The 23,563-nt window shown below is 38.2% G+C and overlaps 2 protein-coding genes across 2 annotated transcripts; one reads left to right on the top strand and one right to left on the bottom strand.

Moving 5' to 3' along the window:
* The first annotated feature begins 1,706 nt into the window (after positions 1-1,706).
* On the top strand, positions 1,707-19,921 carry LOC146480213 (uncharacterized). Its single transcript, XM_085109902.1, has 3 exons — positions 1,707-1,829; positions 6,995-8,222; positions 19,750-19,921. Exons 2-3 carry the CDS (start codon positions 7,085-7,087, stop codon positions 19,761-19,763), a joined length of 1,152 nt encoding a protein of 383 aa, XP_084966028.1. The 5' UTR covers positions 1,707-1,829; positions 6,995-7,084; the 3' UTR covers positions 19,764-19,921.
* Positions 9,901-11,297, bottom strand: LOC146480214 (uncharacterized). The gene is made up of 2 exons (XM_085109958.1): positions 11,197-11,297; positions 9,901-10,542 (listed from the first exon to the last, which is right to left on the bottom strand). Exons 1-2 carry the CDS (start codon positions 11,295-11,297, stop codon positions 10,047-10,049), a joined length of 597 nt encoding a protein of 198 aa, XP_084966084.1. The 3' UTR covers positions 9,901-10,046.
* Positions 19,922-23,563: the final 3,642 nt, after the last annotated feature.

Raw genomic sequence — 23,563 nt, 5'->3', positions numbered from 1 at the left:
TGAATCACTTGAACCGATTTTGAACAGTATATCATTCGTAAACAAAATAAAATTCAATACTCTGTACTGAAACGACCAAACATATGTTTCGCTCGCAACAAGGTAAGGAATAGAGAAAACTTCCTGCACATTTGAGAGCTCAAAATCTGCTATCAACTTTTTAAAGCCATTCGGGGGTCTCGCTTTAATTGATATCATCGTAGCATAAAACTGTTCTCACCTTGCCGTATATGCATTAAAAGATTTAGACTTACATTCGAAGTTCATAGGATCGAGATTACCCGCTGTGGGAATGGAACAGGAGTATTTTGATTTGATATTAATAGTAGAGGATCTCAAGGCTGTCCAAGTCAAAAAGTTAGTGTTAAGTCCTTTCTGCCCAAAGGAGCGCACATTGTCAACATCATACTGTAAATCATTCAAATAAATTATGCCCTTGTCAAAGTATGTTTTATAAAAAACGGGTTTATTGTCTATTCGTATATCCTTATTATTCCAAATTACATTTTGAGAATAATTCACATCAGAAAAGGAGCATCTAAAATCCGCCCACCATCTAAGAAGCCATAAGTAAAGCTTTCTGAGACTCAAGTCAAGATCATTTACATCATAGTTGCATCTAAAAAGAAAACATCCTCCGTATTTTTTTAAGTTGTATTTAAGATAAGAAATCCAAGGCCCTTCCTTCCTGAGTATGAATTTATATTAATGTGTACATGTTTGATTTTCTTTCTCTCTACATCCTTTATTTTTTATGTAAATAATAGGCCATTTCCGAGTTGCTGTGAACCTCATTATGAAAGTGAGGCTAAGTGTAAAAGAATGAAAGCTATTTTTCATAAATTATAGAAACTTTGCACTTAGCCTCACTTTCATACTGAGCTTCAAAGCAACTCAGAAACGGCCTATTTTCATGTTTTAATTGACATCTTATTAACTGGTCATTGAAATGTTGTTAATGGCACTACTTGACTCCCATCATGGGCTATTGATAAAAAAAACATACATACATTGCAAGTTGATATCAAAAGAGCTGCTGTACAAATGAATTTCCAGTGTCATGAAAATCAAGAGTTGTTGTCAGGGAGCCTAGAATAAATATTATTTAAACTTTTGGGAAAAATTATAATAATTATAGTACAGAGAATCCAACCCCTATTGAAGGAAAATAGGGAGTATTTTTTAGCGCCGAAGGCACTCACACGAGTGCCCAAGGTACGAGCCTCTAGGGGGGTCTGGGGGTATGCCCCCCAGGAAATTTTGTAAATTTAGTGGCATTTCCTGCATTTTGACATCATTTTTGTTGTATTCTATAAGGTTTTTATTCTTATCACAGCTATCTTTGGGCGTCTCTTTGCTGTTAATCCATCTTTTCAGAATCAAACAGAGAGATTTCTTTTAGTATTTTCACACCATGGCAACTTCGAAAAATCATGAATTATTGTAAACTTAATGTCCACAAAGCACAAATGCTTCAGTGGGGAGCCATTTTTGGACCTGCTAAATGGAGTAAGCCTGCTGGCCTTTTGGCTCGTCACGCAATCTTTTCGGGTTGCCAAATAGGCAATCACATTCTTCCAACCATACCCTGTCTAGGACGGGTCCAGGACAGACTCGCTTGAAATTATATACCCTGTTCTGGGCAGACAGGCCAAAAATCATACCCTATCTAGCGGCACGTCCCCGTATACCCCTTATAGGGGAGTACACCCCGGGGTCGCCCTATAATATTATAAGTTCAAATACAGCGCAAATTTATGCATCTTTAACTTGTACTGCCTGAAGAAAGAAGGCGGTTGTCTTGTTGTGAAGCTTTTGTAGAAACTAAGGTAAGGGTAAATATCAAATGGGACTAAAAAAATAGTTTGTTAACACAATTCTGCTCAGATGGAGGTTCAGGGAAAGTCGTACTTTGGTGTGTGCCCATAGAGCACACATCCATTTTGTTGCCACAACTTAGCCGAACTTGCGATCAGAGAAAGGATATTAGCTGATAATGATCGAGTAAGGGGTTGAGTTGAGTTTAAGTTACGATTGACAAAGTTTTGTTACCGTTTTTGACACTTTTGTGGACTTAGAAGTAGCAAATCGGGATTATGGAGTCATTTGGGAGATAAAAGAAGAACATTGCCTACGCGCTCAACGAAAAGTGGTTTTCAACATACAATTTTTCAAATTTTTTAACAAGGTATACTTGACTAGCTATTGAGCACAGCATACAGCCTGAAAATCTTGTTGACTCAAGGTTTATTCAATGACTGGTTTGTTCCGATAACTACTAATTCATCTAGAAAGATCGAAGGGCCTCTGCTCGCAGGGTAGATAAGTACAGACTTCGCCAATAAGTTTGAAACAAGATTACATGCTGGTAAATTTATTCCCGCAGCATATGACAAAAATCCTTCTTAGAATGTTTGAAGTTTAATTTTGTGGTTCACGGGTTTAATGTTAAATCCGTGAGCTAAATATCACCAGCCGATTATAGCTTTTGAGCGCAGGATTTTAGTTTCCGACCAGACGCGCCAACCACCTTCACGCTCCGTTAACATTTTTGTAACAAAAAGTGAAATGATTGTGGCACATCTGGCATTTGTCAAACAAACAGATATATCAAGTGTGATTATTAAAATCACTGATAACGAAAGGTTCATCGTATTTTACTAGAAGACGACAAGAAATTAACATTTTTCGAAAACACCTGGAGCACGTATTCATCTTGAGGGTTATACATAATTCAGTATTGAATTTTAACTGTCAAAACAACTCCCAGTAAAATGCATGGAGTCTGTCTTTTGATAAAGCGCACCCTTCTGTGAAGTAAACTCGTCATGGAAACATCATCCACAAAGCAAACGAAGGGTAGCTGGGTAGCGGCTTCCCATTGGCTCATCACGGGACATATGACGAATACTTAATAAGGTATGCTCTCAAGCTTGTATGGAAAGACTCGAACAATGGCACTCAGATCATTAGTTTTTTTCTAATCCGTGTTTCTCGATTGTTCAAAAGCCGATCAACGCCAATCCTCAATTTAAAGTTTCCCGACGTTTTCATCTCGCTTATTAAAAGCAGTCATTTGCCGAAAAGCTAATTATAAGATAATGTCAAAGACAAGTCTAAAGTCAAAACTGAGGGACAAAATTTTAAGCAGGCTATCGCTGGCTAGAAAAAAGGTCGGATTTAGGAGACAAAAAAAATGCAGTAAAGTGTGGTGAGCGTTAATACTTTGGCCTGGGAATAGCCAGTACATAGAATCACTCTAAACCGTTTTCAATGATCAGTTGAAAATGCAAGAAAAACAATTTAAATTACATGCTCTACGCGAGGATGAATTTTCGTGTTCTTTGTCCTGAGCTTAAAATAACAGATGTTGTTAACTTTGTTAACATAAATACAGGGCAAGTAGGTATAATAAATCATAATTTAACCAAAGGAAACAAGCGGATATAACAAATTAAGAGTTTTCTGTGGTAAACTGCCTTGTTAACTATGGTAAAAAAGAGTAAAGAAACATCATTACTGTGGTGAAATGACCCCCCGAGAACACTTTCCAGTTGGTGTTCGGACAAAAGTGTCTCAAACAAACCGTCGAAACCGTGTACTCTTGCATCAACAGACAAGCCACTTGGGGGACCATAGTTTCTCAAAACTAAGAAAGAAAAAACTAAGAAATCATTCTTGCGATCTCTGCTAAGGATTCTGAGCGGCACGTTACAATTTCTTGCTGTTCATTAATTCTCTTTTTCCACGCGGAGGGAGATAACGTCAAACTGATGCTATCGCTATCATTGCGACAATAATGGATAAGGAGATGGACAAGGATCCAAAAGCCCCCTCCTCCCTTCAGACCAGGTCCATGGACCACTTATAATGCGGACCCGGTCCATGGACCCCCTATTTTCGTACCACAAGGGGAAAAAAGAAAAAAAAGATACAATAAGGCTTGTGACTTCACACATGTCAAGCTTTGTAGATTTGTAGCGCTGCATATGCACGCAGCGCAAGCTATGGGGAACTTTAACCTTGAAATAGTTTGGACACACAATGTACCTTTGCGTGGTTGTTGCCTAGTACCTAGGCTTCTCACTGGAATATTGTACTGGCCTCTGGCAATTAAAGATAAATCTCAAAGTTCAAAGAGTGGCTTTTTCGTCAGTTTTTACAGTAAAGTATTTTTTTCTGCCAAGGTACATTAAAATATCGAAAAGAAAAATGAGGGAAAAATTCATTAACAAGATCACAGACCTTGTATAGCGATGTCAGTGGTGTAAAAAAAAGACTGACAAGCCTGCGCAACTTCCTTACGCATATTTTAGGCAACACACACTGACTGACCGGAATCTGGAATCTGGAATCTGCAAATCCGTAAAGACTTCTCATCTTCATTTCGCATCATCTAGTCTGTTTTTTTTTCTGATTGAACTCTTTTCAGCCATCAGTGTAAGTTGCCAATATCCCTCGACAAATCTGTTTTAAAATGGTGTGAAAAATTTCGTGTCAAAATGTTCTTCTTTTGTATTAAGTTGCGTTCCCTTGTGATTAGCACAATCTTGTGTAAAAAAGGTAATTCAGTGGTTTACAGAAGGATCCTCTAGAAGATTACCAAGAACAAGTAAAAACCTAAATTATTATGATAGAAACAAGAAATCAAAAAGTTATATACACAAAAGTTAAAAGTAGAACTAAAGGATCATAAAATGGCTTTTAACAGTCAACATTTACATGTAAATGTTTTCCTTATCGCGGGGTCTATTCTGTTCCATATTTCTGAACCAAAATTAGTTGATGACCAGTGACCCCATTTTCTTTTGGCAGTGGATTTGCGGATATTATTAATTTTCTTTACGTGCTATAATAACCGTGAAAATCGCCATTTATAAATGTGATTGGAACCATTTAATGAGATTGGCTTGTGAGTAGGGATTTTCGTTCTTTCAGAAGAGCTGGGGGTGAGAGATGTGTACGAATTGTGGTGTTTTGGCAGGTACATTTAAGAATTATGGGAAGACTTGTTGTGGACACCTGCAAGTAGAACACCAGAACGTTTGGTTGGCTGTTGATCCAGAAAATTTACGTTTGATACTTGTGTTCTATTTGCATCTCAAATGGTTGAACTGAACCTTTTTTTTTACTGTTTTTACATGCTATGCATTACTGCATGGCCCAGCATTTCATCACACGCGAATATGCAGGTCTACATGATTGAGTGTCCACTTTCTTTAGGGATAACTTTTTGTTAAAAGAGTAAAATATTTTGAGCCAAAAGTCTCATATTTCTTGAAAAGTTTTAAGAGATAATAGATTCTTATGAAAGTACAAAATTACTCCCTAATTAGTCGAGCTTTATAACATTTAACTTTTCCATAATTAGTGCTAGTTCACACAGTAAGCGTCGATCACGTAATTTCAACTCTTTCTTCACAGTAGGCAATTCAAAAGACGAGTATGTTAAAAAACAATTATGTTGCATCTTATTTTCCATTGAGGACGCTGACTCTAAGGAGAGAGTGGGAAAGGCTAATATTACGATTGTGTCATTTATGGACAATAAATTCAAACCAACTATTGTTTAATGGCGAGGTCAAGGATCGAAATGTATAACCTAGGCAATATAATGACATCCAAGTATAATGTACTTCAAATTGCCTTCAGTGTGATAATTTGGACATAAAGTAAAAACTCATCAAAATGACGTGTACTACATGTACGACGCATTATTTTACAAAATCGTGAAGAAAACTGGCATTATTGTACCCACGGAAATAATTCGATTAAAATATGATTCGATTCTGATTTCTGGATTCCGGATCCCGGCATTTTCCAGATAAACCCGTCAGTTTGTGTATCTTGGTAAGGGTGTAGAATATGGGGATGCGAAGTTGATCTGGTGTTTGATAAAGCCATTTTTAAGTCTTTTTGTCTATGTGGTTTCCCCGGTAGAGCGTGCATTATTAATTGGTGAACTTTTAAGGTTCTGTGATCGGTCTGTAGTGATCTTCATTGTAAAGTTGGTTCTGACCCTCTCTTATTTTCTCATCAACGTTTAGCACCACAGTAGTGGTTCTTTGTTTCCTTTTTTAAGGCTGATTTTAGTGTCATGTTTTAAGTGGATCACACTTAGCTGGATTGAGAGTATTCTTAGGTTTTAACCCGTCTTATCTTCCAAATAACGTTCAAGAGCTACTGCTGATGGTTGTACTGGTGGATTCCATGTTGATTTAATGTGGAAAGGGGGATAAAGGTTCATCTGTGTTTTCGCCGTGATAAATGTACTGAAGTCCCATCCTTCTTTTAAAATGGTCAAAGTCATGTAAAAGTTGTTGTTATTGTTGTTGGGGGTGGGGGAGAGGGTGTTGTTGTTCATTCCCAGGCCTTCTCCACTTTTCAAGATGGTGACCGAGTCAAATTTTCCACCCAGGGGACAGTTGTAGATGTCAAAATCCCTACCCAGGTAGAGCTTCACGAAATCAAATTCTCGTGGGTTGGCCCCACCCCCTCCACCTCATCCTGGGGCAAACCATTGATAGGTGTATAAATGTACGCACTATAAACCTTATCTTTTCAGGATGCTTTACTATTGTTAACTTTACTTTCATCCTCTAGCTGTTACCAACTCAACAAACTAGACATAAGTTAATGGTAAACTGAAAAAAGGCAGTCACACTATCAGCTATGTTTACTAATTGGTTAAACCTAATAGCTTTACAGAGCTTAGTATGGTAAAAAAAAAAAGCCATAATGAGGATTAATTAATGTAAGTACTTATTTCTTGGATATGCGATATTAAATATATTGGTGCAACGTCAGTGGAAGGAATTAAAGGCCATGTGGAAGCTCTTGTAAATTTATTTAACCTGAGCTAAAACAAAAAGCTGTCTAAGCCACTACATGTATATGTCCATTATACCGTGAGCTTTTCAATTAATGACACGAAATCCCAAAATATACATATGATTCAAAATACGTATTGCTTATACTATTCTGTTTGTCTTAGCCAACAGGCCTGAGCACAAGTTTTTTCAAGGATTACTTGTCGTTACAGCAAAATCAAATTAATTTTCTTTGTCGACCGTTTGGAATATAAATGGCTTCACTGGAACAGGCAAACAGCAACGCTGAAGCATTCTGGGAAAACTACTGGTGCGAGGAAGATGAAGCCGATTATGTGTTGTTCCCTGAGGAGGACGATGATCAAACTACTGGTAATTGCCCAGAGAAGGGTGCACATGAGTACCAAGAGGAAGTGTATAATTTGGGGATGCGGAAAGTAAAGGATCAAGCCGATTGGAAAGAGATGCTCAAAGACACACTGAAAAATGCTCTTCTTGCTGATTGGGGTGATCTTTCATCAGATAATATAGATAAAATTTGTGACGCCATAGATGAAGCTGGGATGGCAACATGTTATGTTCAGCGAAAGGTTAACAGTCCAACGCGCATTACTTTCCATGAGGAGCAAATTAATGCGCAGGGAAATAACGAAGAGGTAAAAAAATATCACAAGAAAAAACTAGAAAAAGCCAATAATGGTAAACAAGGGGGATGTGGTACTGGCCTCCTGATGTATCCAAGGCATGAGAAAGGCTGGTTTGTAATAACCAACAACCATGTCATTATGGACGACATGGAAGCCCAAAGTGCGAGAGTTGTATTCAACTATCTTGAGGACTTTAGAAAAACAGACACTAGAGTCTTTCAAGTGTCAAAACTTGTGGCTAAATCCTCGCGCACAACGAATACACAAGATTACAAAACACTGGATTTCAGCCTGTTGCTCCTAAATGCAGTGGATAGCAGTGGTGCTGATGGAAATAATTTCCTTATAGAGTGTGCCCTAGGTGTCGAGGAATCAAAAAGAATCCTAGCAGGCGCTACCCGTGGGTTTCTGGATATGGTGAAACTCAACTTCCTACCGATGATTACCTTTTCTCACCCACACGGCCTTGCTAAACGTATAAGCTTTGGAAAGTATCCCACTGATATTAAAAAGTATCCTGTTACCTGCATTGAACATGACCTACCGACTACTGGAGGAAGCTCGGGTGCCAACCTGCTCTTTTCTTTTGTGGACGGGATGGATATTACCAAAGCGTTTCGGCATTGGAGAGCTGGTTTTGTTCACTACCGTCACAAGAAAGCCATTGCTTGGCAAGCTATTGGAGACCCACTCAGGGCCAGCCTAAGTTCTACTGAATCTTCCAAGTCTGCTGGACCCAGTACAGGTATCAATACCAATATTTTAAAGTTAAAATTTCAAACATGCATGGGGAAAGTGTTTTGCCTGATATTTTCCAAACACTGACAATTGGGTTCAAGGTGTTTGGGAATCAGATAAATCACCCTTTCCAGTGTTTGACATATGATACTTACAGAAATTGAAAGCAAAAGTTCTCCAGATTTTCCTTTCAGTGGTGGTTTGGTTTGTTTCTGTACATAAATTATTTAATATAAATAAATCAGTTTGAGATTATTACCTTTCTTTCTGTAATTACTAAATAAATATGATAATTAATTTTAGTTGTGGAACTGGGTTATTTTGAGTGACGTGTCATAAAACAGCATAATCTTATATAAATTTACAGTGTGGGGTCAAATATATGATGCTACCACAGAAAGGACCGCGGGACTGATCAAAGGCTCTTTTGGCTAAAATTTTTCCCGCCATACCACTCATCTTTTTTTTTTTTTTTTTTGAATAATCATTTATTTGCAAAAAACACATTACTTACATTACATTACGGGCTAAATACATCACTAGACAATATAGTATTCCACCTACAATAGAGTGCTTACTGCATGGTTACTTACGCTAATGTCTACTAACAATACAAGACTCTAACTGCAATTCAACACATACCTGACAGTAAAATGGCTTTCGCTCCTTACAATTACGGCTACTTACAATATATTCAGGCCTGTAGCAAGGCTAAAACAACAGAGGGGGCTTAGCAAAATGGTGAAACAAAACTACCAGCCCCCCCCCCCCCCCCACTGTCACTCAAAAAACAGACTGACTTGGGAGTTTAAGACGCAACGAGAACATAAAAAAAAATCCGGTAGATTTAGTAAGTAAAACAATAACTTTTCACCTGGATGACAGTACTCTCAGGTCATGTTTTTGCCTTTTCTTTAACGTGGACTACTACGCGAAGTTTCCTAATTTCACGTTTGAAGGACAACATAGACAATAAATGCCTTAGTGTTTACTAAATTATTCTATTGCTCTTCTGTTTGGGGCAATACTACTCAAGCTAATCTGGACAAGCTCCAAGCAGTACAGAATTTCGCTTGTTGCATTGTGTGCGACGCTAAAAAATTCGATCACATAACTCCTTCGCTAAAAGATTTGCGCTGGCTACCAAGCAGGCAACAACTTTATTTTCGTTTTGCTGTTCTGGTTTTCAAGTGCATGACGAGATGTGCTCCGGAGTATTTGACATCTAATCTCGTCAGAAGATCCGCCGTCTCGACAAGGAATACCAGAAACTCTCAACTTTTGAACATACCACTCTTCCGCACTGCTAGCGGCCAAAGGACCTTTCAATATCGAACGACCTCTCTGTGGAATGAGTTGCAGTACTTAGTTATGTATTGTTAAATTGACTCTGAAAAGCCCCGTGGGGACGAGCCAACAAAGTATGTATGTATGTATGTATGTATGTATGTATGTATGTATGTATGTATGTATGTATGTATGTATGTATGTATGTATGTATGTATGTATGTATGTATGTATGTATGTATGTATGTATGTATGTATGTATGTATGTATGTAATAATAATGACAATCTTTAATGAGGAAACTTTTTCACTAAAAAGTGGTTTACAAAAAGGACCTCGAAAATTAAAAATTAAAAATTTACAATGAATATAAAAATGCTAAAAGATGCTATTAAAAACTAATGTATCTTATGTGTAATACAAAACTTAAATCAATGAATTAAAAATCTGACGCTTCAAAATATTTACATTATCAGAGGCTCGTATAGTTTTGTCCAGCGAGTTAAAATCACTTACAGCATGATAGCCAGTTCTTTGTTCCATGCTTAAATCAATGAATTAAAAATCTGACGCTTCAAAATATTTACATTATCAGAGGCTCGTATAGTTTTGTCCAGCGAGTTAAAATCACTTACAGCATGATAGCCAGTTCTTTGTTTACCCCAGTTTCTTTTAATGGATGGAATTTTGAGGTTTGCTTTATTTCTTGTGTTGTAACTATGCTGTTCTTGCTGAGTGACTAATGTTAATTCGTGATGCGTGAGACCATTAAGACATTTATATACATGTACGCATCGGCGCTGGAAGCGCCTTTTTTCTAGTGTTAACCACTTCAGTGTAGTTAACGCATCAGACGCAGAGGAATACAGTGGTCGATCTAATATTATTTTAGCCGCCTTATTTTGAAGCACTTGCAAGCTAGACATTAAAGTTACATTATGTTTGTCTCCCCAAACTAAATCAGCATACTCGAATAAGGGCATAACAAGGCTTTTATAAAAAAGGATGCGCGCCTTAAACGGTAACAAATGCTTGATGCGTCTAAGTGTATGTATGTATGTATGTATGTATGTATGTATGTATGTTTGTATGTATGTATGTATGTATGTATGTATGTATGTATGTATGTATGTATGTACGTACGTACGTACGTACGTACAAACGACGACAAATTTTTCTTTCCCTTTTTAAATTTGGAATCGGGCGGTAAGAATCCGACTGCAGGATGATTTTTTTTCTCTGGTCTTGAGGACATATTTGTGTGGCTTTTTTGTGTGACAACGCGGGAACACTAAATTGTTATAAACTAAGGACATTTGTATTGCTTAAAATAAGCGGATGTCTTAGAAAACAAGTAGTTTATTTCGACAGCTTTCACGGCTTCAGATTGGTTGATTTGAATCCATTTTGATTCTTTTTTCCGATTCACAAGATAGGAGTGCCTGTTAACGAAGGAAACTGACAGGTAGTAAACAGACTATTAAAGGTTGTGAAAAGGCACTTGCAGCGTCAGAATTCAACATTAATTTGTTTTAATTATATTTTTTTGACACATTGCTTTTTAACTTCCAAAAATTCTGGGGGGGCTAAAGCCCCCCCCCCCTGCCCCTTCCCCCGCTACGGGCCTGTATATACCAACTTACGACTAAATTTAAACTACCTAATTACACCCAATCGTTACTTCATACCATGTACAGCAACATATAGCTTACCGCCCACTTACTAATCTTCGTTATTAACTTATTGAATTTTAATTGATCATTCGGGACTGGAGGGCGTTCTTCAATGGGCTCCATTTCTTTTTAAAAGAATTTAGGGTATTATTATCTAAAGCGATTTGCTTTTCAATTTTCAGGGTGTCTCGAAAACGAAGACCTCTAAAACGAAGACCCTAAGACCCTAGACCCTAAGACCCCGAAAACTCGAAAAAGAAGACCCCCAAAATTTCCAAGTATAAGTACAAAAAAATAAAATAGCAAAAAATACATTATTTCATACCTCAAGTGAAATTTAATTCCTTCCTGTGGTCCCACCATGGTTATCCGCCATCTTGAGCTGGGCAGCCGCATTTATGGAGGGGAATGTTGGACAAAAATGTGATTGGATCGTACCGTATTGCTTTGTATTCGGTGATGCTATGAATCTACCAGTACGGTACTATGTCGTACCCGGTAGGATGTTATATCGAAACAGCGATGGTATTATATCGTACCCAGTAACACAATCAATCCTTCGACATGCTATTATATCGCACCCGATGATGATATGTCGTACCCAGTGATGCTATATCGTACCCTTATGTCGTACCCGGTGATGCAATGTCGTACCCGGTGATGCTATATCGTACCCTTATGTCGTACGCGGTGATGCAATGTCGTACCCGGTGATTCAATGTCGTATCCAGTAATGATGCCCCATCGTAGATGCCGGCAAACATTACGGGTTTATTTTGCTTAGAAAGATCACATGATATTTTCGTAGGCGGCCATTTTTTTTTTTTTTTTTTTTTCAATTTTGCCGAGAAGTCGGTAGAACAAGTAAATTTTGATTTATCACCAAAATATGGAAGGTCAACATCAGTCACCCTTTCAGCTGGTTAGCGTAAACATCAGAGCAGTGTTAAGTGATGTTATAAATAAGTTAGAAAGTACAGAGTACAGTGAAACCTCTAGCCTGCGTAGCAGTCGTTTCCGTTTCCTTCAGGCCAAGCGGGGTAAGCGCGCGAGGGCATTGGGCAAAAAGGAGCAAAAAGGTAGGAGCGGAGGGGAGGGGCCCCTCCCCCCCCGCTCCTACCTTTTTGCTCCTTTTTGCCCAATGCCCTCGCGCGCTTACCCCGCTTGGCTTGAAGGATTGGAAGCGACTGCTACGCAGGCTATGGAACCTCGATTTAACGAAGTCGCTGGGGACCGGCCAAATTTGTTCGTTAAATTGAGGGTTCGTTATATCGAAAACCTCGCATAACGAACTTGAGGGGAAACCACCAAAATGTTCGTTATATCGAGGTCATAGTTAATGATTGATTTTCAACACAGGTGACTTCTGTCACGCAATTCAATGCAATTTTCGTCACCCAGAAGTGCCGCGTTTTGAGATGCAATTCATTGAGCATGGTGGCTTTCAGTTGCAATTATTTTCACTTTTGAGCAGACGCGCAGCTTTTGTTTACAAAAAAACGACGCTTTCAGAGTGTTGATCTGTTCAGCGTTTATCTTCTGTCGCGCGTTGACGTAGTAATTCGTTATATCGAGGTTCTATTCCATACATTTTACTCTAACTTTGGCCGGGACATAGAATATCGTTCGTTATATGGAGGACTTCGTTAAATAGAGGTTCGTTAAATCGAGGTCCCACTGTATAGCAACAACGTTAACATCGACTTTGCAAGATACAAGATTGACTGGGTTTGCGCTCTGCTGTTGAGGTTAGGGGGAACTTTAGAAGACTCAGTTCTTAGGAATTTGCTTGACGGCAACAGATTCATTACTGAATCAGTGCTCGATGTACGCACTCACTACCAAGTTACTGAGACATTACTGTACACACATTTCTCCTTGTGTCACCCACCAGGAGTAAAAAGAGGTTTCATAGGAGAGGCCCTCAGACTTCTCCGAACAAGCTCAACAAAAGAAACATTTGAAGAAAACAAAAACATTTCGAATCACGACTTATCGAGAGGGGCTATCCAAAAAAATCTAGTGTAGAGAACTCTCTCAGAAGTGATTTTTGGGAATAGAAAACAGGCCCTTCAACAAAAACCTCACACAAACAAGAGAATCTTGCCTTTTGTCACGCAATTCTCGGTTTTCACTGTCACGCCATTGAAAAGAAAATCGAAACCATTCCATGAATGAAGTCAAGAAATTGACATGGTATAGAGGATAAATAAATAAGGCATCTGTCCAAGTGTCAGGTCTGTGCGGCATTCCATACTCAAGTTATTTGACAAAATGTTCCACATAAATTCATAGAGCTTAGTATGGAGACGCCATGTTTGTGTCCCTCTGAGGGGCACAAACATGGCGGCCGGAAATAAGAAAAAACATCTGGAGTTCACTTTTGCCAGAAAAGATGTTTGTTTGCCCTTGTTAATTTTCGAATGTTTAGATTAATATTTCTCCTCAAACTTAAATTGTTTAGAATGCTGAAAATCACCCGACGAGTCGTTTTTAAGAGACGGAAAAGCTCTGTCACGGCCGTCCTCCTGATGTCACGCACGACAGAAACTCGGAAATTGAAACTGTTCTATTTTCAAAAGGAAGCACGACATCGGGCTAAGAAATTGTGAACAGACACATTTTTAGGTAATCTTTCCTTGAATGAAGGTAAAAATTTTGTAGGCCTCCCAGTTTTGAGAATTTGGTGACGTCACGTGAAAATCAAGAATACCACCCATCAGTTACTAACTTGAAACAAATACTAATGGAAAACTGGCATTTAATAGAACGACAACCATTGCTTAGAGAAATTTACAAGGAACCTCCTCTAATTTCATACAAAAGAGGTACGTTTCTCAAGGATATACTAGTGAGAGCAAAACTCACTGAAAACTCTAAAAACGGCTAAAGCAAGCACGTGAGAGTCGCGCAGTCCTGTCACTATTTATAAAATATTGTTCATGTTCGCCGCTGGTGGATCCAGTCACCGAGTTTTCTAGTTGCTGTAATGCATTCCTGGCATTTCGCAAAATTTCCATCGTTCTGGAGAGAACATTTTCCTCAGATGTTTGCTCCGACATTTTTCAAAACCTCTGACAAAGCTAGCTATGGAGGAGCAGACGACGCGAAGCGCAAGTCATATCACGTGATGTCAACTTCCCGCCTTTTCTCGTAAAAAAACCCCGCTGACAATGCTGTTCGCCGGCATCCGGACGTATACGATATGGCATCACCGGGTACGACATTGCATCACCGAGTACGACATTGCATCACCGGGTACGACATTGCATCACCGCGTACGACATAAGGGTACGATATAGCATCACCGGGTACGACATAAGGGTACGATATAGCATCACTGGGTACGACATATCATCACCGGGTACGATATAATAGCATGTCGAAGGATTGATTGTGTTACTGGGTACGATATAATGCCATCGCTGTTTCGATATAACATCCTACCGGGTACGACATAGTACCGTACTGGTAGATTCATAGCATCACCGAATACAAAGCAATACGGTACGATCCAATCACATTTTTGTCCAATATTCCCCTCCATACGCATTTCTTGGAATACTGACCGGAAGTGTGTTTCCCGCACCACTGGACCGGAAGCGCGTATTGGAACTTCTCAGTTGCGCCGCTGGGTTTTTATTTAATAACCAACTAGCAAAAGAAATGAGTGTCAAATCCCTCCTTCTCGGAACTACAACCACACGATTGTGAGTCAGCAAAAGAAATGAAGCCAAGGCTTTCGACTATGAAAGTTGCTGTAATGATTTTGAAGTTCTTCAACTTGCCCGTGTGTCGATTCCTATTTTTAACAAAATTCATCAGCCTCCCTGTAAAATAGGCCTTCCCGGTTTTCGACGCCATTTTGACGAGTAGGCAAACAGGCTTGAAATAACAGTGTTTGTATGGAAATCCGATGTCAAATAGTTTTCATAAAACATCGCTTCTGAAATATTCATGAATTGGAAACTTTTGGTACTAGGAAAAGGAGTTTAGGGAAAAAATTGGAGGGATGTAAGCTGTGCCAGAAAGCGTCCAGTCGTGTTTTGAACTTTCCATACATTTCCCTGTATTTTTTTCCCGCGAACTTTGGCTTACTAGCAGTTCACGGCTGGTTTGCTATAGAGATAAATGTATGGATGTACTCGGGATTGAAGAATACAGCAACTTTCATAATAGAAAGCCTAGGCTTCATTTCTTTTGCTCTCACGATCACGTGGTTGTAATTCCCAGAAGGAGGGATTTAACACTCGTTTCTTTGTAGTTGGTAATTAAGTAACGCTTCGGCTAAGACGGAAAGTGAAAACAATAGGCCTGCGGCACAGGGAACCGTTACGGAATTGCATCCAACAGAGTGTTAATTTGATTAGAAATTTAGTTTTCATTGGTCGAAGAAGCATTAGCGCGAAATTCAAACAGTCTTTCCTTGAAAAATACGATTTATTGGACGATTTCAGAGCTAAATTTTACACAATTTAAACAATGTACGACGACTATTAAAACGGCAAAGTTTCAGCGAAATCACATGTGCGGAAAGTTCCATATCAGAATTCAATTCTTTGTGCACGCAAAATGTCTGTTATTCTTCTTGATGACGATGACAGAAGCATCAATTACATGTAATACTATTGGTTGAAAAATTCGCGGAAAATTGGACCTCGAATGGCGAGTGATTGTCCAGCGAAACGCGACAGGAACAATAATATGTAAAATCTAAACAATAAAAATAAAAACCCAGCGGCGCAACTGAGAAGTTCGGAAATGCGCTTCCGGTCCAGTGGAGCGGGAAACACACTTCCAGTCAGTATTCCAAGAAACGCGGCTGCTCAGCTCAAGATGGCGGATAACCATGGTAGGACCATAGGAAGGAATAAAATTTCACTTGACGTATGAAATAATGTATTTTTTGCTATTTTATTTTTTTGTACTTATACTTGGAAATTTTGGGGGTCTTCGTTTTCGAGTTTTCGGGGTCTTAGGGTCTTAGGGTCTTCGTTTTAGAGGTCTTCGTTTTCGAGACACCCCAATTTTCATGGAGTTTACGAGCAATTGGTTATATAGTTGCACCTTGGGTATGGTGTTTCTCAGTTTATAGTTGTATATATAATGTCTAGCAATAAGAAGTGAGTGATGTAAAAGTAGATGTGAGACATCGTTAATTAAGCCTAGACAGAGAGTGGGAGAGAGAGAAATGTCTGTCTTTCAAATCTTGAAGGCCTTGGGATATCGATTCAAATAATTAACATACCACTGATCTTATACAAATTGCCAATCTTGGATTAAATAGTCCATACATCTAGGATTTAGCAATTTCTAGAAAATTTAAGACCGTCATAATTCCCTCTAGCTCTCTAAAAGGTTTAAACTGATTGCTTTCCTAACCTTTAATTTTGTAAGTTCCCAACATATCATTTTGGCTTTGTTCTCATGATCAGCATCTATTTTTTGTCAAACTCATTAATAATTCATCAAGAGAAAACAAAGAAAATCACTACTGTGACCATGGTTTGGATATGTGATCCTAATTACCATAAAATTTTGCCAACTTTAGCATTGAATAATTTTCTCCAAGATTTATCGATCATTTGAGAAGCCATTTCAAATACTCAAAAGTGTGTTTCATCAGATATCCAAACACCTTGAAGTCGTTTAAAAAAACTTGGCTGTACCTCGTTTTTTCAACCTACTTCTCAGTGTTTAGATATCTGATGAAACACACCTTCTCGTGTTTGATGTAATATATCAAACACGAGACACAGTGTTTCATCACATATCAAACACCGAGAAGAGAGTTGAAAATACGACGCGAAGCGGAGTATTTTTGACGAACTTCGAGGTTTTTGATATTGTGATGAAACACTGTGACGAGTGTTTGATATAACTTCTCAAACAAACTGATTTTGAAGGAGAAATTAAGGATGCAAAAACGAGGAGTTTTTCATCAGATCAGTCCAAACACGTCACGGTGCATGATTTCCTTTGTCTTTGGCTTTTGAATTATTAATGAGTTTGAGAAGTATTACATAACAGATGGCATTATCTAGTCTGGGTCGGGATATTACTCCATTAGGGGATCATATAACATTTCTCCATCATCTACGTTTTTACTGCAGAGGCTAATTTTTGGTGTACATTTTGCAGAGAAAGTGAGGGAATATATAATGGGGACAATTTTTTGTATTGATAGTGCCCAACTCAATTAAGGTTTTTCTCCAATATTGCCAAAAATATCGTACTTTGACAGGATCAAAGACCACAAGTGTTTAAAAAAAACGGAAAAGAATAACTTAGTCTTAAGTGCAATCGCGGTAAATAAATATTAGGGAGTTTAAGCACAGATGTTCGTGAGCCGCGGACGGCAACCGGAAGTTGAATGTTTCCTTTTTCAGCGTGGTTTAGTGCTCCTTACCACGGACAGGAAAAGCTCTTGTTGATGACTACTGTGGCTTGACGTTACAAACGCAATGGCGTGAAAACGCTCCAAAAAGGGAAAAAATTCAAGTTCCGGTTGCCATCCATGGCTCAAAAATGTCTCTGCTTAAGCTCCCTATTATAATTCTTCACTTGAGAGAGGCCGAGACTGTAACACGCTTTATAGTAGATCAGAGGTACACTAGTGTAAAATTAAATTTCTGCCCAACAGTTCCTCTGTAAATATATAATTCTTCAACTAAATATGTCAGTTTCAACGATGATTTTGTGCCAAGCTCACCCTTTTTGTGCCCTCTTTTAATAGCCTTTGGAAAAGATGGCGGAATGAACAACTCTTAAATAAATATAATGGTGTAATTGAAGGTCTGAGAGCATAACCGACTTATGTCGAATATTAGCCCGCCTTTCGATTGTCCGAATTTTGGCTCTCCCTGGTTTTCAAAACATTTCGCGGTTTTACAATGGTGGACAAAACTCCTTGAGAAAACCAAACACGAACAGAACAAAAACCACTTGCTTACTTCTCCCTCCCACCCCCTCCCCCTATGCAATGACAACCGAACACAGACAGGCAAAAAAACACTCACTTACTGCTTCTCCCTTCATAATTCTACCACAGTTACTTCTCCCTCCCCCCCCCCCCCCTCCCCCTTATGCAATGTTGGTATGGGAAGTGATGCTTGCCATGACCCAAAAGACAAACATTGAGTCAGGGGGAGGGGGAGGGGGATTTGGTAGTTTGCTTGTGTACAAGTGAACGTGCTTGGAAGGCAAATTTTTTGACATGTTTTGTCCACGTCTGACTCGTTTTCCAAATTATCCGTAGCCTAAAAGTTTCCACTGTCCACGAGCTGTGTTTAGTCGCACCAGTTGTTGTTTCTAAAAGTAACGTTTGAGATGATATCATGGTTGCTTTTGCGGGTTGTAACAAGCCCAAAATAGATCAAGGCAGTCGGGATAAACAACTTGCGCATCGTACTGGCTAGTTGGTTTCGCTTTTGTTTGGTGAAGTTTGTAAACACATGACATCTATGGATCTTTTGAAAAGTTATGAAATTGACGAATGTCGTTCACAGAAATTGGTGGAAATGTTGTCCAAAGAATCCCTCCTTAGTTAAGTGATGACTGTGCCGTGGCGAATTTTTCAATTCGATTATCAAATCCCGCGGGAGCATCAGAGCTAGAGACAAATCCCGCCATGTGCAAGGTGTTTTTCAAGCCTTAGTTGTGGTTTGCCAGGCTTGAAATTCGGTATGTAACGATTAACTTGACAATTTCAAGGCAATGATTCAATAAAAGTACGATTAACATAGATTTTTAACGGTTAACACCGACTGCTCGTGAAAAGAATATAGTCAGTACCTTTTATAGAACTGCCGTTAATCGTTGTTAATCGTTGAAATGGCTACATGTCTTCCTGTTAATCGTGTAGAATGCTAGTATTTTGCGTTATCAAGAGTGATATGTCGACAAACGGGACAAAGCTGGATTTTACGCCAGGAAATGGACACATTTTCTCTTGCAGAATGTAACTGTTTACATTTCTGACATTCCTGTCACGTACGTAGTAGTTTCTAACAGAATCAAATAAAAGCGTGACAGCATTCTTTTCGTTGCTCCCGCGAAAAAGACCGCTTTCGTGTGCCGTGTTTCAAAGACAACGAGTGTATATTGAATACAAGTATTTTATACTCAGTGCATTGTCCTTTTGGTCATCCAGTGTCTATAATGTTACCGATATATCTTTACAAGATGGTAAAATTTCTCAATGGCATTAATACGAAACACAAAAATACTGGACAATGGTTTTCAATCGAATTGCAGTTCACATTCAAAAGTTTGGACAAATCCGAGCTACATCGAAAAACGGGCTGAAATTCGACATAGGTCGGTTATGCTCCCAGCCCTTCAATTGAATATATGAATATTATATTCATACATTCATTTGGTCAACCCCGTACGGAATAGCTCTTATTGAACCACAAAATATTTCAATTATGACATTTTTTCCTGTGAAATTTATCTATTTGATCCGAGAGTTGAATATTTAATGACAGTAACTAATTGATTTAACTTCATGTTATCGTAAAACATCAAAAGACACTATTTCTCTGTTCTAACTTTTAAATTACTTTTTTTACAGAAGAAACTGAATGACGATCCATAGAACTGAATGATTTGAAGATTTGCTCCACCTTCTTTTTGTCGATTTTATTTAGCTTTGAAACATCTCAGGGCAGAAATGACTGGTTTAAAACGCAGGATTAGATTGTCTGATGCATTCTTTCAGTTCTTTGTTTTGATTTATTATTATATACTTAAATAGTTCAGTTGGTGGAGTGGACAAGTAGTTTTGAGGATTAGATAGATTGTTTAACTATAAAAAATTGCGAAAAAAAAAAATTTCTTAAAATCGTTTTAAGATTAAAAAACTTTGCTACACAGCCCGACACCTTCATCAACGCCGCATTGCTGAGCACAAAAATTCGGCAATCAGTAGACATTTCTTAGAAGCTCACAGTAACAGTAACCTTTTGAAAGAAAACCAATTTAGGGTCTTAGACCCTTTAAGCTCCGAGGGAAATGTCAATTTTTTCTAAATCGGTAACTATAAACCAGGAGACCACATGTGATATACCATTTGAAAGGTATTTTCTGGGGTATGCTATAAATCACTCCAAAAGAAATGGAGGAGGTCACAGATTGAATTGACAAGTGGCCAAAATGAAAAAATAAAAACGTTCAAAATTTTCCTGTACCTTGTACAGATTGGGTATGTCCCTAAACTACAGCTTAATTTGCAGCTCTCAGTGCATTGGTTGATGTCAGATATTAACTTGACCTAAAACGGCTTATTGTACTTTGCGAAACGAAATGGAACGAAACGAAATGGAAATCTGTACTTTGCGAAATGGAAATCTGTACTTTGCGAAATAAACAAGTAACAAGTCGAAATTCGTCGTACCGTACAATCCACTGAAATGAATGATCCTTGTGTGATGTCTCTGCGTATCTGTTGCTTTGCATGTCGCTTACGACATCATTCCAGCCGGATATGATACGCTAGCAAGAAAATCTGTACTTTGCGAAATGAAAAAATGAAAATCAAAAGTTGTGAAAAAAGAAATAAATTAATAAATTATTGACTTAGTATGGCGTGTACTGAGTTGTGCGCGAGCGGATCTAAGCTCTGCTGACTTTACTTATTAATTTATTTCTTTTTTCACAACTTTTGTGGACTCCCTGTGCTTCAACGAACACAAATTCCTTCAAAACATGGGGACTTAAGGGGACCTTGAATAAAATTTAGGAGGGGGGTATGATATTATGCCTTCCATGTGCAGATCTTTCCAAGATCTTTTAGTTGTGCAAATTTTACACAAATTGGCTGAATATTGAGCATGAAATTGCATCTTGTGCCATATGGCACTGTCGGGACTTAAAGGGCAAGGGCAAATTTGATTGTTTAGTTTTCGAAATGCTTTTCATCAAGAAGCTCAAGCCCAATTTAAACATCCAGACGGACTCCATACGTGCGACACTTTTCGTTTGATATTTTTAATTTTTTTCTCACGTTACAGCTTTTAATTAGCCATTGTTGTTTTTTAGTGTTTATAGACTGCTACTATCGAACATATTTTGAATTGATAATGACGTTTAGCTAACGTCGAAACGTCATCGTTTTTATCAAAGTTTTTTAATCTTAAAATGATTTTAAGAAATATTTTTTTTTATAGTTAAATGCTTATAGTTAAATTCCGGAATGTAAGAATATATACAACAATAACAAGAAATCCCTCATAGGAGGTTTTTGGAGTACAAAATCACTCTTAAATTATCATGTGTCAGCAAAAATTGGCAGAAATGTCTTCCCAAATTTACTGTAAAAGAGAAACCTAATAGCTATATATAATTCCGCTTATTGTTATTTTGAAAATAGGGTTAATGTAACGCAGCCTAATTGAGTGTGTACCCAGTATCTATTTACTTGTTTGCTAGTCAAAAGAGGTTTTGGACATGAGATTGTGTCGAGGTCATCATGAGACGAAGTAAAGGCCTGTTTACAAGGAGGGAGGGTATTTTATAATCAGTGCTAGGGTTACCCCAGCAAGAGGGTTAAAGAAAGCCCGGGTTTATCGCAAAATTTCACAGGTAGGGTTACCCTATACATCACTTGGGTCATCTATACTACAAGGGTGAAGCAGGCGAAAGCTCAAAATTGGCTTGTAGACCGTGTGAGTGAAGGAAGGTGAAAATTAATGGCTGTATTGAAAGCCAGGTCGTACTCGCTCTGCCATTTTGACTGCTCATTTCAACCTTTCAAGGGTCTGGAAACAAGTAAAAGTTGTAACCTTGTAAACACGCTGTGTAAAAAACAAAGAATTGTGGCAGTATACGGTAACCTTCTTGCTACGGTTTTCCCCTTAGTGCTAGGGTTACCCTCCCTCTTTGTAAACAGGCCCTAACATTTGCCAAAGGCACTGCAAATCTCTTTCATCACAGCACTATGGTGTGGCCTGCAGACTTGATATGATTAGCGCTCATGCAAGACTAAAGCTAGAAAGCAGTCGTCGACAGCTGTTTTGTCCTTATTGGAGCTCGTCAGCACGGCGACTTACTCACACAGACCCTTCACCTATTCCATGTATAATTATACTGCTTATAGTCATTCTAGACAAGAGCGGAAATTAATCGGTCAACAGTGCTGAAAGAGATTTGCAGTGCCTTTAGTAAACCAATTTACTATTAAGTAATTTTCTAATTTAATAGAAATAATTAGAGGGAATCTTCCAAGTTGACTTCTAAATAACGGTTGCAAAATTGCAGGTGAGAGTTTTTCATTTCGTTATCATATCCCAACTCTTAAATCAGGTTTTGTATTACAGTAGTACCCCAAATTTTTTTTGCTGCAACATAGTGATCAGTCAAAATTGGGGGAGAACATGGTGTAAAATATTTTGCAATCAAGAGTTAAGCTTTAATCTACTGAAATTTGTGTGTTTCCTAGCTAGGTAGAGAAAAGGGCTATGTGCTTGAATTTTTTTTCAAGTAGTTGGATCCCATTGGCAAAAAAAAAAAATTGTAAAATTAATGTACCTTAATTTTTGCCAATGATTTCAAATAGTTTATTTTAAAAATTTAAATCATTACGATTCATTACTCGTTTCTGAAAAAGTAAAACTTGTAAGTTTTATCACATTGTTTCAGTTCAAACGAGACATTATAACGTGTTATGAGGGTCCTGAAGGAGGTGGTGGTTGCTGGGAAGGGGAAGGTAAAAATCTCATTTTCCAGTTCAAATCTGGGTCAAATCCCAGCCCTGGTATATCAAATCCATTTTCTCACTGAAAAGAAGGGCAAATTCCAGTTCCCATTTAATTTACCACCTGACTCTAGCACCCGCTATTAAGGCATTATTGTGCAGCATAGGTCTTGAACGTATAACTACACTTTCAAGCGGTGAATTTTTCAGTTGAAAAAGGCAAGTTGCTAATTAACATATACCTTCAAAAGTAGTGGCCTTTAGATGACCTGTAACGTACACCTCTTGCATGGCGATAACATTGTGTTTGATTTTGTCCAATGTTTTATAGAACATGTAGAGTTTGAATACATCCTCCGATTTTAACTCAGTTGTAGAGATTTATGCGATGTGCAAGTGGTACTGTTACATACCTATAGGGACTTGTGGGTCAACACAACATTTTACTTTATTTGATGACTACGCCAATAAGACAATGTGCAGCCAAAGGGCTGATGAACGTGGACCTAGTACCATTTAAAACTAATTTCTTAATTAAGATAGTAGAAACAAGAACAAGATGTAATTTAAAAAAAAAGTTGTGTTTCTTATTCATGATCATGCATGCCTCTTAAATGAGTTACTGTCATTTGAATATGCTTTTTAAAAATTTGTTTAAAAGCTATTGAAGCTGTCTGGAGGACCTCCAGCCACC

The sequence above is a fragment of the Pavona decussata genome, unplaced genomic scaffold, assembly GCF_977016875.1.
Source record: "Pavona decussata unplaced genomic scaffold, jaPavDecu1.1 SCAFFOLD_54, whole genome shotgun sequence".
NCBI classification, from domain to species: domain Eukaryota; kingdom Metazoa; phylum Cnidaria; class Anthozoa; order Scleractinia; family Agariciidae; genus Pavona; species Pavona decussata.
Note: the sequence above shows the minus strand (reverse complement) of the source record. Positions and strands in the feature narration are given on the sequence as shown.

Excerpts from the sequence above, each read along its gene's own strand:
- LOC146480213 (XM_085109902.1), top strand. The coding sequence starts at position 7,085 with ATGGCTTCACTGGAACAGGCAAACAGCAACGCTGAAGCATTCTGGGAA.
- LOC146480214 (XM_085109958.1), bottom strand. The coding sequence starts at position 11,297 with ATGGAGCCCATTGAAGAACGCCCTCCAGTCCCGAATGATCAATTAAAA. Across the intron at positions 10,543-11,196 it reads GCGGTAAGCTATATGTTGCT|ACGCATCAAGCATTTGTTAC; the intron begins GTACATGGTATG and ends ACATACACTTAG.